This window comes from Corvus cornix, chromosome 5 (genome assembly GCF_000738735.6).
Source record: "Corvus cornix cornix isolate S_Up_H32 chromosome 5, ASM73873v5, whole genome shotgun sequence".
Classification (NCBI taxonomy): Eukaryota; Metazoa; Chordata; class Aves; order Passeriformes; family Corvidae; genus Corvus; species Corvus cornix.
In genome coordinates this window covers 15563262-15578734 of record NC_046335.1, presented here as the reverse complement: position 1 = coordinate 15578734, position 15473 = coordinate 15563262, and the positions used below count along the sequence as shown (strand labels likewise).

Here is a 15473-nt window from a genome sequence, read left to right as displayed (position 1 = left end):
AAGAGGAGGGGAATGGAGGACTCTCCTCACCACAAGCACACCATGATGGTGCTCCCCTCCTTACCCAGGCTCCAGCGCTGCTGCCCTCTGAGGCCTGGCATCGAGGACACTTCCCTGTGGTCCCAAGCACTGCAGGGCTCTCCCTGCCCAGCCGGGGGCCGCTGGTGCTGTACAGCTCGGCCCCGGCACTGGGTGTCCTGGGTGCTTCAGTGAGACCTGGGTCACATCTGAGGCTCATCAATGAACACAGAGAGAAAACAGTTAAAAGTTTAAACACTGGGGCAATACTTGACCAAGTCAAGCCATGTGGACAACACAGGAGTAGATTAGAAAAAAGACAAGCAACAAATAGGCCAGGCAGGAGGAGAACTACCGATCTGTGTTCCCCCCAGAGGTGAAGGCCCATCCCGAGGAGATGCTCCTCCTGTGCACTGGCTCACAGGAGCCATGGTGGCCAGCTGGCACTGCGCTTACAGGCAGAACCTTTCCATCCCTTGGGCTTCAGACCACAGGGCAGCTGGAGGACCGGGTGGTGCCTGGGCTGGGGAAGGCAGCTCCAAAATCTCTGAGTACTGATCACATTTTAGATGTTCTATGTGCATTGGCAGGAGAGGGAAAAATCCACCCACTGCCAGGGCTGTATTCCAGACCCCCCAGTCTGAAGCTCAGTTCTCTCCCATCACCTGGAGCCCACAGAACAGCTGAGATGCTCGGGGAACAGCTGCCAGGCTTTGAACTTGACTCACTCCTTTATTCTGCAAAAAACCTCATTGCTGTTGGCCTGTGGAGTGCATTGCATGGGGGTGGGTGTGGGGGGTCCCCTGGCGCAGGAGGCATGTGGTGCCTGTACCCCACCCACAGGATGAGCTTCCCCAGGGAGGGCCAGGAGTGGGCACTGCCCTCACCCCCAGCCCTGGGCAGCTGCCACTCAATGGGAAGAGGTGCTGTTGAGGCCAAGGCCCAAAAGCTGCCCTGGCACAGGGCACAATCCAGGACAAGGCACTGGGCAAGAGCCTGGCTGGGGAAAGTGCACTGGAGCGAGCTGTGAGCCTTTCAACTCTGTGCTGAGGAGATCATACTATCTTTAACCTCAGGGAAACACGTAGGAACCAAAGTGAAACCAAAGGTGTTGCACAGAAACAGTACTAAAATGTCAATTAGGGAGTTACTCCACCTGGAGAAATCTCATTTTACATATTGATCTTCACCTAAATTTAAATTTGAATACTGTATTTTTAATCTGAATATTTTATATTGTGAATATATTGTATTTACAGCTGGAACAGGTTCCCCAGGGAAGTGGTCACAGCACCAGCTTCACAGAGTTCAAGAAGTATTTGGACAATGCTCTCAGGCACCTGGTGTGATTCTTGGGGTGTCTTGTGCAGGGCCAGGGGTTGGACTTGATGATCCTGATAGGTCCCCTCCAACTGGACATATTCTATGATTTAGTTTCTCCCTTTTTTTTGTGACAGAGTCTCTGCCAGTAGCAGCACCCATACAACTCCTTGCAAACTCAGGACTACATGTAGCAATAAATTCACAGAAACCCTCAGACCCCCACCACACCTCCACCAAAACAAACAAAAAATCCCCACTAAACCCACAAACTCAAGAAACCAAGCAACCCCCACAGAAACGCAACCACGTCCAAAGGCGTTAGACAAGATTTTTTCACAAAGGATGGCAGCAGCAGACAGAAATTGTCCATACCTGACACAAAATCAACAAGAGGAAAAATAATGTTACTTGATGGAGCTGCTATAAATACTGTCTTAATTGGATAGTCAAGTAATCACAAATATTTGGGACCCAAGGATTTTCTTCAGAGGGGAAGATGGTGTTCAAGGCCCAAGTGCAGGGCTGCAAACATCTGCACTCGGAAAGGATGTGAACATCAAATTCCCATGAAAACAGGCCTCCCCTGATGAGCTGCTCACCTTGCTGCCCTAGCTACTCAAAGAGGAAGCAAACTAGAACTTGTTATAAGGCATTTATTTTCATTATGTGTTGGAAATTCTCTCTTCAAAACAATTACAGAGATAATGCCACGATACCTACTGCATATTGCTTTACTGTTGAAACCAAAACATTGTCCAAAACAGGTGCTTGGCAAACAAAAAGAAAATTAATATATTACCATTGAAATCAATGCTGTTAGATGAAAGCACCATCTCCACTGTCAGATCTGATCAGTCATGCAACTGAAGACGCCAAATAGCAAGTATATTGAGTTTTACAGTAAGCCATGATCTTTTAAGGGTTTATATAATTCTATACAAATTGAAGTACAAAATGGGAATTATATTTCAGAAATCATAGTGAACCAGGCTGAAGCGAATCACAAGACACACTTGTTAACACTGTACAGCTGGATTTGAACACAGATACCAATGAACTTCCGAAACTGAGCACACGCACACAATGGTCCCCGAGATTCAGCCGTGCTTGGGTGGGGAGCAGTGCTGGACACTGAAGGACAATATCCAACACTATTCACACCCAGAGGGCTAATTTGCTCAAAAGTGTTGGGATGCCAAGGAATTGCTGTTACTCCATTTTAAGAACGACAGTGTTTTCAGTATGTGGTTGTCACAAGGGTACACACAAGCTGTATCAAATACTGAATCAGAAATAAATAATAAAAGATACTTCTAACACATCTTTTATTTTTTAATATTTTTTTACAGCACTGACTTTACAAGAGGATAGACAACTCATTTTTAGGGGCTGCTAACATCTGAAACAAAGAAGTCACTATTTTATACTCAACATATTCTCAACCTTTTAATAACTTTATATATGTATATATGACTTTTCACACAAAAAAAGTAGTTAAAATAATTTATATCTAAAAACTACTGTGTAAAGAATGAAGGAGGAAATAAAATGCGGTTTTCTTTAAAAATGCTGGAAGAGGAAGACCTGATTTTCATGAACTCCACTTGCTGTTGCAGCTATTTCGGGAGTTTCAAGAGATTCCCTGGCCATCAGCAAAAACTTCCCAACACATCGGGAGCCCTCTGCAAACTCATGACATGCCGGGTAAGGTCACCTGCTAATGAGTTCGTGTGGCCACAGGCACCTACTATCATCAGCCCCAGTGGATTCAGGGTAAGAACGATGGAGAGGAAGAAAACATCTCCCAAGATTGCTACTGAAACCCACAGAGTGAAATTCTGGACAACTGGTATCATGATGTCCACCGGCCAGGATTTTACTCCCAAGCCCTACTCTCCTTCTGCATCACAGATGCAGGATGTTTTTCCCTCAATGGATTTTTTTATTTCCACAGGAGGGCTGCCCCAAGAGCAGGGTGGACCAGACCCCAAGAGCCACCTGCACACAGAGAGTGAAAACTATTCTCTTTGCTTGCTACAAATGCTACTGTGCTTGTGTTGCTGAGGAATCGCTCCAACATCTCCATTTCTACCTGGATCCTCCCAAACTTCAATCATCCTTAGTAACTTCTGTGGCCATGTAAATGTGACAGAATTCATGGAGGATCTGAAACCCATCCAGTCAAAAGCTCAAGTGTTGATGGCCTGGATCCACATAGGGTGAACAGTGAAAGGAAAGGTACTAAAGATATGGAAAGTACTTTTCTGGAAGTTACATTCCTCTGAAATAGATATTAAAGCAATATTACAAATAAAATCAGCAATGTGATCTGCAATGGCATGTTCATTTATCTAGAAAGTGAGAGGAGATTATATTAGAGGAAATAGTTTCATCTACAAAAAGCATTTTCACATATTCCTAATTACAAAACACACACCATAAAGTAATTGTATACTGAATACAGAAATCAATACATCTCTTACTAAAAAGGAGAGAGGGGAAAAAAATTAGCAGGGTAATGCAAGTGAACTCCTGCAAGTGTGCACATGGGGAGACTGCTACAAACTCAACATAAACTCTATTCACTAAAAATCCAAAATCCAAGATTTTCTGCACAGCTGTGGAAGGCAAGGCTACAAGCTAGTGTGGAAAAGCCTGACTCACTTGTCGCTGCTGCCATGCAAAGACTTCAAGAAACCAGCATTAGTCTAAGAACTGATAAGTCTGGATTTTTTTAATTGGATGGAAACAACAGGAGCATTTTTCCTTTATTTTGCTCATTTTTTTCCCAACAATTCAAACACCTCTGGCCCCATTTATTCTGTTGCCTTTGGAGTGTATTCTGCCTCCATTATCAAACCACTACTCCACCTGGTTGTTCCCTGGCTGGATACTGCCCACAGTGAATCTAGAAAACTTCAGACTTTATCTTGAGCAATCCTCGTTACCTCCAGGTCAGGTTCTTAATTTGTAATCATCTACAATGAAAACAAATTAAACTGGTAGATTTCCATCTGTGCAACCTGCTGCAGACCTCCTCTGCAGAAACATTCCCACATTGACGATGGAGATCTTCAAACAGCTTTATCATTCCAACAGTCTGAATAGCAATAATGAACCTATCCTATCTACCAACCAGCACAGTCCATCAGTGCCTCAGCACAAAGGCTGCACAGCCAGACACCTCAACCAAAGGCAAAACATCATCAGCCCAGTGGTTGTGCATTACACAAACCACAAGTGCTAGGCACTGATACTGATAGTCTGGTTGCATTGCTGCAGTTGGCTTCCACATAATGATCAGGATGTTCTGGCACAGGCTACAAAGTCAGGCACAATGCGGCCAAGTCAGCTAGAGGGGGAAGAGGGTGACTTTACATCACAGGCAGCAGTAATACCACTCAAGTTCTCTTCAACAGGGAAAAATCTTCACCTGTTGAAGTTAATTACATAATTACAGTGGAAACCAGGGTCTCATCTCCACCATGCGGACACAAAACCTGGAGAAATTCCAGTCAAGCTAATGGTATTCTTGTGGATTTCAAACAGTGAAGCAGAACAGTAATAAATCCCTAAAAAGCTAACTGGTGACCATGTTGCTCCCATCAACAACAGCAATAAGAGCTATGCCTCTGAAAACACAGAAGAACCTTTTTCTAACCCACAATAAAAAGAATTCAAACAGACATTATGGAAAATCTCCTCAGATTGTCTGCAATTTTAAGAGCAAGGGCATTCTGGTATGGTCTAATGTTACTACACTCCTCTACTTTTATAAAGAAAGACAAGACTACAGAATATTAACTAACTTACTGTGAAGCTGATTTTAAATCAAAACTATCCTGAACTTACCAAATGAGGCAGCAATTCAGAAAAGCACTGTAGCACAAGCTTAATAACATACTCATGCTCGAAAGTTTTGCAATAACATAATTCTATGTCTGGATACTTGGTAATTTACAGTTTTGGCTTTTACAAATTGGTCTACCAATTTGCCCCTGTGATTTAGCAACATTCTAGCATACTAGTCATTACCTTAATTTCTGCAAGGAAATATAGTAGTACAGCAAATGCATGGTAATTTATGTCAAAACTCTATTGTAATGCCACATCACAACAGGTACCTGCATAACTGCACCTGGTAAATTAAAGTGATACTGATACATTCGATAAATAAAAAATAAGTTACAGACTATGGGAAAAATGTCACTGATCTCACCAATGACCTAAACTTGTTTTCTAGTTACTGCCAAGGTCTGGAGTAATATTTAAATATAGTATTTCTGCAAGCATTCCGAGAATTACAAAATAAACTTCTAACAATCATTTGTAAACAAGTTTAAAATGAACAATTATGTTTCAGTAGTTTATTTTGGAGAAAAAAAGCAGTGCAAAATAGGCCAACCAAAACTCAGAAGGCAGCCAGGAAAATAAAATTCTTATTTGATGTTCTAACTAGGAAACAGCATACAGACATTTCCACTGGATCCAACACTCAGATTAATGTAAACATACTTAGTTTGAAAGGTCTTGAGTTAGTAACTCAGTTCTAACATCATTGCTTCATCCCCACCACCCAGTAAAGAAACAAAAACCAAAAAATCAAAAAAAGCCCAAGCCATTGTAATAAAGGGAGAAATAGGCAAGTCTACAAACACTCCACCAGCTGGTTACAAGACAGTACCATACAAAAATATGTACTGGCAAGTTCCTTCCTGAGGGTATCTTTTGTTACACATGTAACATAAAAACACTTTTTATTTTAAACAAACAAAAACAAACCCCAAACTGTAGATGTCCATTTTATTTTAGTCATGGCTTTACGAAAAGTTTGGTCTATCATGAATACTTTTATAAACCCTTACCTATGTACATCTGACTCACTCACACCACAGCCACCCGAGACCTGCGAGCTGCAGACAACAGCGGATCCAGCAGCCTCAAAGCACACAAGGGTTGTGAAGCGTGCCCAGCTCAGAACTGATCTGCAACACTTGAGGAAGTTGGCTGTGCTTATGTGCACCCTGGGATCTGACTGATACCTCATAAGGTCCTTCCAGTCTCTATAGAAATAATTTAAAGTTAGTAATCCCTCTAGAGGTGGAATCATCTGCTATTGTGTAAAATCATCCTGGAAAATTCAATCCTGGATACAGGAAATTCCCAAGAATGGCATTTTGGAAGAAGACCAATCTCTCCTAAGGAAAAAGCATTGTTTACACAAAAGAACTGCTACATAACACTCCTCAAAATTTCCTCCCCTCCACAACTGGTACCATCAGGTAGGGTGATTACATCTTTTACACAGTTTAATCCTCTCCCCATGATCTACCTGGGCTTTAAGCTCTAGATCCTTTCCTTTTGAGTAGCCATATAACACATGATACTAACCAAGCTGGTATCAAATGCTGCAGTGACGGATGCTTTAAGAACACGTGCTATAGAAAGACAGAAAATCCTGCATTTGCAAGCTAGGAGCTTAACTAAGGAAATTTTCTTAACACCACCCTTCTTAAATGTATTTTAGGGCTAATAAGGGGAAGAGAAGGCCACTTCTTCTACCAAAATAGTGTCTCTGTTCTCAGCACTTGGCTGTTTCCAGTATAGTGTTCAGAATTGGCAAAAGCTGCAGGAATTCTCAACATCAGAAGATGCTGCCACACTAGAAGATATCTCAAGAGATACAAATTGGCTGTGCTGTAGTTTACAAATAGTATAAACCACTGTTGTGAATTACTATATGGCCTCGCCTGGCAGCTTGCAACAAAGTAATGGGGTCTCCAAACTAGAGCTGTCCTGTACTTCTACCTCATATGAAGCTACACAATTTTGTTTATATTTAATTTACAGAAAAAAATGCACAACAGGCATGGATCTGTGGAAGGCAGCAACTGTGTTACCCCTCAGAATACCGAGATCAGGTGTGCTGCTCCAAGGAAAATGCACAGCTCTGCCAGCCTTTTCCCAGAGCTGTCCCACAGTCCTCACAAGTGCAATGGAAGGAGAATTAAACTCTCTACTAAGAGATGAGCTGCTTCCATTAACTCTTCTAGGATTTCAGCACTAGCAGACAATTGAAAGCATGTTATTTAATCTACTCAATGACTCAACCTAAATACTGGCACCCTCTCTGGGTGAAACATGTTGCTGTTGGCAAGCGTGGTTAGAAGCTGATTTGAGTGAAGCAATGAGGCCTGGGGAGAGAACAGCAAAGCTGGAACAGGGCTGGTCACCTTGGTTCTGTGCCCTGAATAAGCAGGCTGCTCTGTCCTACTCAAAGTGCAGAGGCTTCACAGCAAGCTACCTGCCAACATCTTGACTGGTCAACGTTTCAAGAGATTTGGTTTAGTGATACTGAAGTTGTCTTAGCTTTCTTTTGCAATGGCCGACCTGGAAAAAAGAGGAATGGGGAGTTGTTTTAGGCAAAAATCTCTAGCACTGTTACATTCAGACACTGTTTCAACATTATTATCTTCTTGATACAATGAGGTCTGATTTTAAAATGCTGGTCACCAGTGATTACAAAGAACAATAGAAATGAAAGAGCAACCCTCCCACAACGAAAAGACTAGTGTTAAAACACGTGTGTGTAAACTCACTACAGATTTGCAACTGGAATCTGATGAAATGGATCTGGATCACTTTCTCGCTCTTCCCCATTCAGTCCATTTCATCAGCAAATTAGGTTAAATCAAATGAAAGGTTTTTTTATTTTGGTTTTTTTTGTGTTGTGTTTTATGTTGGGGTTTTTTTTCCATTTTTTTCTCAATTGTTAAAGCCTGATCTGGTTCTGGGACCACAATTTGAATCCCTGGGGCTTTTTCTCAGTCCATGGCATTGGCAAGTTATTGAGAAGAAGCTTTTGTTGCCAATGTAGCGACGCAGTGCTGCTGGAAGCTGGGGGACACTGCTGAGTTGCAGCCTAGTCTCTGGTGTTGCAGCTTTACTGAGCTATTGGTCTCGCTTTCCACAATCCAGGAGGAGTCTTTTCCCATGACGCTGAGACAGCCTGTGCTGGCACAGCATATCCGCTCGTCCATGATCCCACCGCTCTGCTCTGCCAGGAGCTTGCTGTGGTTTAGCTGGGTCACCTCAGGTACCTGACCCTGCAGGACAGCAGCTATGTGGTTCAGCAGATCTGTGAAAAATTCAGAAACACCCTCGTAACCTGAAAAGAGAAAAAATGGAGGAGAGAAAAAAAGGCAATTAAGTAATTTCCTTAGGTTCTTTGAAAGGCTTACTTTAACAGTTTATTTCTTGGTGTCTCCTTGCCCACTGATCATAAAAAGGCTGATAATAAAACTGATAATAAAAAGGCTCTTTCTCCATGACATCATTTTAAGTGACAGCAGAAGCAGAGCAGCATAAAGAGGAACAGAGACTCTTGCAATAGAAGTATTTTTCCAGCAAGAAAAACTATTGTCTTGCAGAGTTGCTGCTTCTTTTTCCTCCCAAGTATATATACGTATATATGATTTTAGGTATATTCTATCATTTATTGCCAAGTCCAGGTTTTTCCATAACTTACGAACTCTCTGGTATAACACTGATCTTTTCCATACCACTTCCAGGTCTACTATGGCAAGTAGCTCTAATGCAGAGCTTCCTTGAGGGTCTGGACCCTCTCCAGAATTCGCCCAGCAATACCCTCAGTTAGGGAAACCTCAGAGGTTTTAGCAGGGCTGGCTTTATACATTACAGAAAAGGCAGCTCCCCACTGTGTAAGAAGCGATGTGATGCTCGTCTAACCTAACCTAACCTGACACTTAAAACCTGTTTGCTGCTATGTCTGAAAAACACCTGAGGGACAGGAAATGTCTATCAATGACACAGTATTTGATAGAAACAGCAGTCATTTATTTCAGTACTGAAACCACTTTTCTGCATGTTCTCTTAAGTGATTCCAGACAACTTACAATGCAGTTTAATAACAAGTTCCCTGGTTAAAACAGTTGCTCAAATACCAGTAGACAAGACATTTTTGGTGACACAAAGGGTGGCAGTAGGTGTACAGAGCTTCTGGCTCTATTTTAAACACTGTGGTACAGGCACAGTTTTATCATTGCATTTCATTTTAAAATTGAAACAGATATGCGACATATGGGTACAATATCTTGAAATGGATCTTAACTGCTACTGCATTACCTAAAATTGTTATCAGTTTGCCTTAGTATTTAGAGGTGACATATGACATTCAGTGTTATTTAATGGGATAGGCTGATTGTTTTAAAATGCCTATGAAAGTATTCTGGAAGTGACCTGGCATTAATACAGGAGACTGAAGCAATAAATAAAAGACCCATGTGAATAGCACACATTCACACAGCAGCACATGAGCAGAACCAGAGACCACAAAGTAAATGCACATTTTAAAACACTTTTAGTGATGTGATCACTGGGCAGAAGAGTTCCTCAGATCCATAAATAATTCAATTTTAATTTCCATTCTCATGTAAAGACCAACTTCCTTAGGCAATAAAAAAACCAACTTCCTGGAAAACATTAAGTAAGACTATAATTTCACTCATAATAGATGTGAGGATTTTATGGTCTATTTGTAAGCCATATGTCAACCAATTAACGCTTATTTAGGCTGCTACATTACTTTGGATTTTATTGCACTTGGTCCCAATTCTCCTGGATACAAGCCACACAAAACATCAGTAATGTGAGACAACGGCTCATAGTTTTCCTTTCTCAAAGGCCCTTGAAGGGATTCACCAAACAAATGGCTCATTTCAAAACACCGAGTTTCCCAGTGTCTCACATGATAATTCACTGGTCAGCAGGGGGCAACTAGGACTCCTAGGGCTGGCCATGGGAGTCAGAACAGGGTCTCCACCCCTTGGACAGAAGTGCTTGTTACGCTTTCTTGCTTATGTAAAAGCCATGGGATTAGCCTTCAAATCTACTCAGAGTGCTTCGAACACCCTGGGAATAAGCCATCTCCATAGTAACAGCTTTAATAGAGGAGATCCATAGTACCCCAGAGTGTTCTGTGTCCACTCATTGAAAATAAACTAGCCTTGTAGGAGGGCACCTGGCAAACTCACAAAGAAGTTGCTTTAAATATTTAATAGGAACAAGATGGCCAGTTATTCGGTCCTGAAATCAGCAGATGTTAGTGAAAGGAAGCTGTACATAACAGGCAGGCTCTGCCTGTGCAAGCCCTCTGCACACTGGGTAGAAATGCCCAAGGGATTCTGCCTGGTCACTCAGAAGAAACTTCACAAACTTGTAAAAAATACAAGGAAGGGAGGAAGAGAATTAGGTGTCTCAACTCTTGGTTCACAGGACACCTGGGGAAGGCTGAAAACTGTGGGTATTGCCGTACTTGGTTCACCTAGGGCTCCTGTAGGCCTCTCAAACAAATCAGTTGTGGGACATCACTGTGCTGCAATCATAAAGAAATCAAGGAAGTGCAGATTGAATAATACCTTCAGAAACTACTGGCAGTGAATTTGGGATTTGTGTCACACAGGCAATCAGTGGGAGGATATAAGTTTGGCATGCCTGAAACATAACTTGCATGAATCACGCTCCAGCAGGTGCTATCCTAGCCCACTTGAAACCATTTTGGAAATGCCTGTCTACAAGGTGCCTGAATTTTGTTATACTGAAAACAGTCTCCCAAGTCCTCTGGCTGAGCATGGATAGGAAAGATGTCCACCCAGCAATGCATCTGAAAACAAGTGCCCATCTCTGTAAGCTTCGGTGGAGGCAAGAAACAGCTATGAGCTTTTTAAAGCTAGCTTTACAAATGCTACCTGCCTGATTTTTCAGAGAGTCTCCCTGATCTGGCACACTCAGCTTTTCTCCATCTTCCCCTGGTCAAAGAGAAATGGACAGCCCAAATCCTGCATTTACAGCAATGTCTTTACACACACAAAGTGCATATTCAGATTTGATGCTTCCAGCTACCATACGATTGACCAGAGCCAGCAGTTCACCTGCATGGTGACAGCCTGCAGCTCCTGGGGCTGGGTGAGCAGCACCCAGCAAGCTGCATGGAACCTTTTCTCTCACTTATCTGAGGTCAGACAAATGTAACTCCCACACGCTACGTGACTGTGCCTACAGTTCGATACCTCAGCTGGTAACCACTGCTAAATATAGTACCAGTAGTTTCCCACAGAACAGAAGGCACAATAGGCCTTTCAGACATTTATCTTTAAAATCTTTTTGAAGAGTTGCTGGTGCTAATGGAGCAGATAACAGACAAATCCTCCTACAGGTACACCCGCTCTCGATTCTGTCGTTAAACTCATCTCAAGATGACAGCCATGGAGGTTCAAATGAGCTTCAAGCCTGGTAAACACAAAAGACAGCACACAAGAAAGGCAGCAAACCTCTGGGCAGCTGGACAAGGCTTTGGTCAGGCTTGGCCCCAAGCCATGGCTTGAGTTCCATGAAAGAGGCTGTGATTACTCTTTAAAGGGCACTTCTTCCCCTCCCTTTTTCCAAGCAGTGGTGCAGAGAAAATGCCCAGGAGGGCTGACTGCAGTTTGGCTCTACTGCAACTCTTGAAGGCTATGATGATTTGAGGAAGAGGAGCAAGGGAGGGCCCTTCCTGGGACTGCACTGAGCCAGGCCCAGTCCACTGTTGATAAAGGCCACCAGTGGCTCTTTTGAGGTGGGCTGAGCTCGAACTTCTCACTAGCAAGGTGATGGCTCTGTCAACAAAGTCAGTCACTGTAACTCTTCAGCCTTTAATCATACTGGCCATTGCAGGGAAATGCAGTTGCCTGTGCTGAACATGCTTTTGAGCAACAGAGTATTCTGTGCTGAGATGTAACTTTGCTTCTGTTGCATTTTACCCCATTGTTTCTTCTCTGACCTCAGCAGCCCTCAAGAACAAGGGCTCCTCTCTCTCAGCTCTGCCATGTTTTACAAATCTGAAGGCAGTTTTTTCTCTCCCCAGCTTTCTCTTCCATATGTCTGGGCCCTGCTGCTATCCTCTAGATTTCCTCCTGGTCATCCACCTATCCCATGGTGATAAAGTCAGTAGTTACCTTCATGACCCACATGTTCACCACCAAAAAAACTGCTGTGTGAGACACAATGTAGATCAGTGCATAAGAAACTTACCTGTGCTCTCAAGCCTCCTGCAAGGACTAAAACACTATAAATTCAAACTCCCTTCAAAGATCAATTACTGTGCAGACTGAAACACAGGACTTGGGCTGAATATTGAAAACTATTGCCTTAGGGTGGAAGCACAGCAGAGCATTCTGCAAACGTAAGTGACTAGAAGAAGACATTGGTCCTCTCTAAATATATGTTTGCCACATTGCTGTTCCCCAATGTGAACTTCTCAACGTTTCAAGAAAAGGAGAATTTCAGTCTGTGCCAAGTACCAAATCCAAAATAATACTTGAAAAAAAAACGAACCTGAAGCCGAAAACATGAAGCACCAAACCAAAATGCAGGATACAGGATTGCAAAAGAATGTCCTGTATCACTGACTTCAAGATCCAATGTCTGAAATACAATTCTATTCATGAAACTGATATGGCTCCATCTAACACCCAACTGAGGTTGTTTCACTGTCCTGGGCAGAAGAGTGTTTTCATAGGTCTGCAAATTGCATAACACCATGTGGTAGAACCATGCTGGAAAGTGACCTGAGAATAGCACAGCTGAGTTTTAAGAGGAAGCCAGTCACTGTGGAGATAGACAGACAAGGCACTACACAGCAGTAGGACTGAGGACCTGATTTGTAAAACTGAGGAGACTGGGAGCTCAGGACAAGCTCTCTAGATGTAAAAACACCACAGTCACATTAAAGTCTTCAATGACAGGTTAAAGAAACTATGCAACAGCCTGTGTATGTCTCTGGAAACAAACATCCCCATTCAGGTAACGAGATGAAATTCTCAGAGAGAAAACCCCCCTGGCAAAACAGCATCAAATGAGATGATGTATTCTTTTCCTGGGTTAGACTACTGAATTTAGCACAGGTGACAGACCATTATTGCCTCACCCTTATTCACACTTACAACTCCTTTCAACAATTCCAGTGATCAAGGAGCTTGTTTAGTTGTTTCCAAAACATAAGTTGCACTAAAAAAAGTGGAGGACAAATTTACCTACTTTTACATGCTCTAATCCATCCTTTTATTCCAGGATGCACTTACGAGAACCTGCAGGGATACCAACTCTCTACAGCAACTTCTGTGCATCTACAATTTTATCATCTTCAGATTCCTGGTATTGTTTTTGTGGACAAATGTCTTTTTGTGGGGAATCAATTTGCACAGGAAGAGATTTTCAAGGGAACAATTTGTTGCTTCTACCCCCTCAACTTTTTTAATGGCACAGAGTCTGAAAAAGAAGTAAACTTTAAAGGCTCTCCTAAAATAGAATTTACTATTCTTTTCACTTCAGAATGAGGGCTAGGCCCAGAAAGGCTAGGTCCTAAGCACACAGTCCCACACTGCAGTTCCTGAGCTTCCCTTTGCAGAGGAGGGCATGACAGCTATGTTACAACTGCCACTAAAATTTGACTGTATCTCCTAAGAGCTGATACTTCAGTTGCAAATTCCATATCTAGATTAGGGTTGTTCCCTTCCCAGATTGACCTGCATTTGATCTCAGAACCATCTGGCTGCTGCTGTCCCATCCCCAGCCTAAGAAGAGATGACATGAGACAACAGCAGTAAAACTTGTTCCCCTAAAGCAGGAGTGGAAAGGCCTTTCTTACCTGGGAATGCATTTATATCAATGACTGCATGCTGCCCAGTCTGATTGTTAATGATGATATCAATTCCAAAGAGAGAAACTCCCAGAGCTTGCCGCAGTGCTTTAGAGATTTCCCGGATGACGTCATCATTTGGCCGCTCAAATACGCCTTCAATTTTATCCAGCTATAATGGAAAAAGACACATTACTAAGGGACTCTGAAGCAGCCTTTTTATTGGAAAGATTGATTTTCAGAAGTTTCCAGGTGCATATCTACCAAATTTAATTGCAGAGAACCAGTGACATGAAACCGAGAAAGACACCAAAGAGAAACTGCTTTCATAATTCAGAATCCTTCCTAAATTGGAAGTTCATCTGCTCTAAAGCATCTAGTTCTTCCTCTTCATATTGGTGCAGCTAGAGAAGCAAAGCAGTGTAGGAATGAATGGAGAACCAGACTAACTATTTTAAGTACCAGATCTACACCTTAAAAAACATATATAGGTGACATGTTTAATCCTGTGCTGCAAAAGTTCTGGCTATCATTGTTATTTCAGTGTAGATCAAGGTCCGTGTTAAAGGGCTGACAGGACAGACTCCTCCTGTTAGTTTAATCTGAGTCCTACAATACAACCCAGCTGGTTTCTTAAGCGCAGAGCATACCTTTTATGTGGGTTTTCATGTGTAAATTATTTTGTAAGTATTTATTAAAATGAGTGACTCAGGTTACTTATGACTGGAGGATGCACTCTTCTTTGCTTTTTAAACAACGTATTACACAGCAGAAGTTTGCTGTTATGCCTGCAGAAGCATGACTGGAATATGTATGTGTATGAGTGAGATCCAGGTAAACCACAGGAGCACACTCTCTAAGTCTGAATGTAAATTTTTAGTAATGGCTTCTCCTTCAACATAACCACAAAGGGATTTATGACTAGCACAATTACAGTTTTAATATTTAGCATGGCTAAATATTGCACATAAAATTCAAAATCAAATATGAAACTAGTCCCCAACAGAGCTTGTGAAACAGAAAAGAATCGCAAGACTCAAGAGATTGAAAGGACCCAGTGCTGTAAAGTGACTTTCTCAGTAGCCGAGTGCCCAAGAACTTGTTAGGATTCAAATGTGCAAATCTTATTAAAAGGACTCGTAATGCTAGCATGAAACTGTGCAGTGTGCTGGCACTGCTGGTCTTGAAGGACACCCAGAAATGGTCCCATAGTCACAGCTTGGGCATGCTCATATGGGAGACAACTACTGGCTCTCTGTGACCTTGTGCCAACTCAATTTCTATGCTTGAATTTTCAGTTTGTCTGTCCTCACAGAACTGAGTCCTAGAAGGATGATTTATGTTTATTAATCTCTCTGGACAGGAAAAAGCCAGGTGTTTGCATCCAGAACCTCCTTCTTCCCTTTGCCTAGATTAGCCCTGGGTAGTTTGGGAAGCA

At 42.4% G+C, this 15473-nt stretch overlaps 1 protein-coding gene across 1 annotated transcript in view; it reads right to left on the bottom strand.

The window, feature by feature from the left end:
- Positions 1-1978: 1978 nt before the first annotated feature.
- The window catches only part of ITPK1 (inositol-tetrakisphosphate 1-kinase), a 145345-nt gene continuing 131850 nt past the window's right edge, over positions 1979-15473 (bottom strand). The window contains exons 9-10 of the mRNA XM_039553427.1: positions 14045-14207; positions 1979-8509 (exon numbers count right to left, since the gene is read on the bottom strand). Of these exons, the coding sequence (XP_039409361.1) occupies positions 8187-8509; positions 14045-14207 (486 nt within the window). The 3' untranslated portion in view covers positions 1979-8186. The remainder of the gene's footprint in view (positions 8510-14044; positions 14208-15473) is intronic.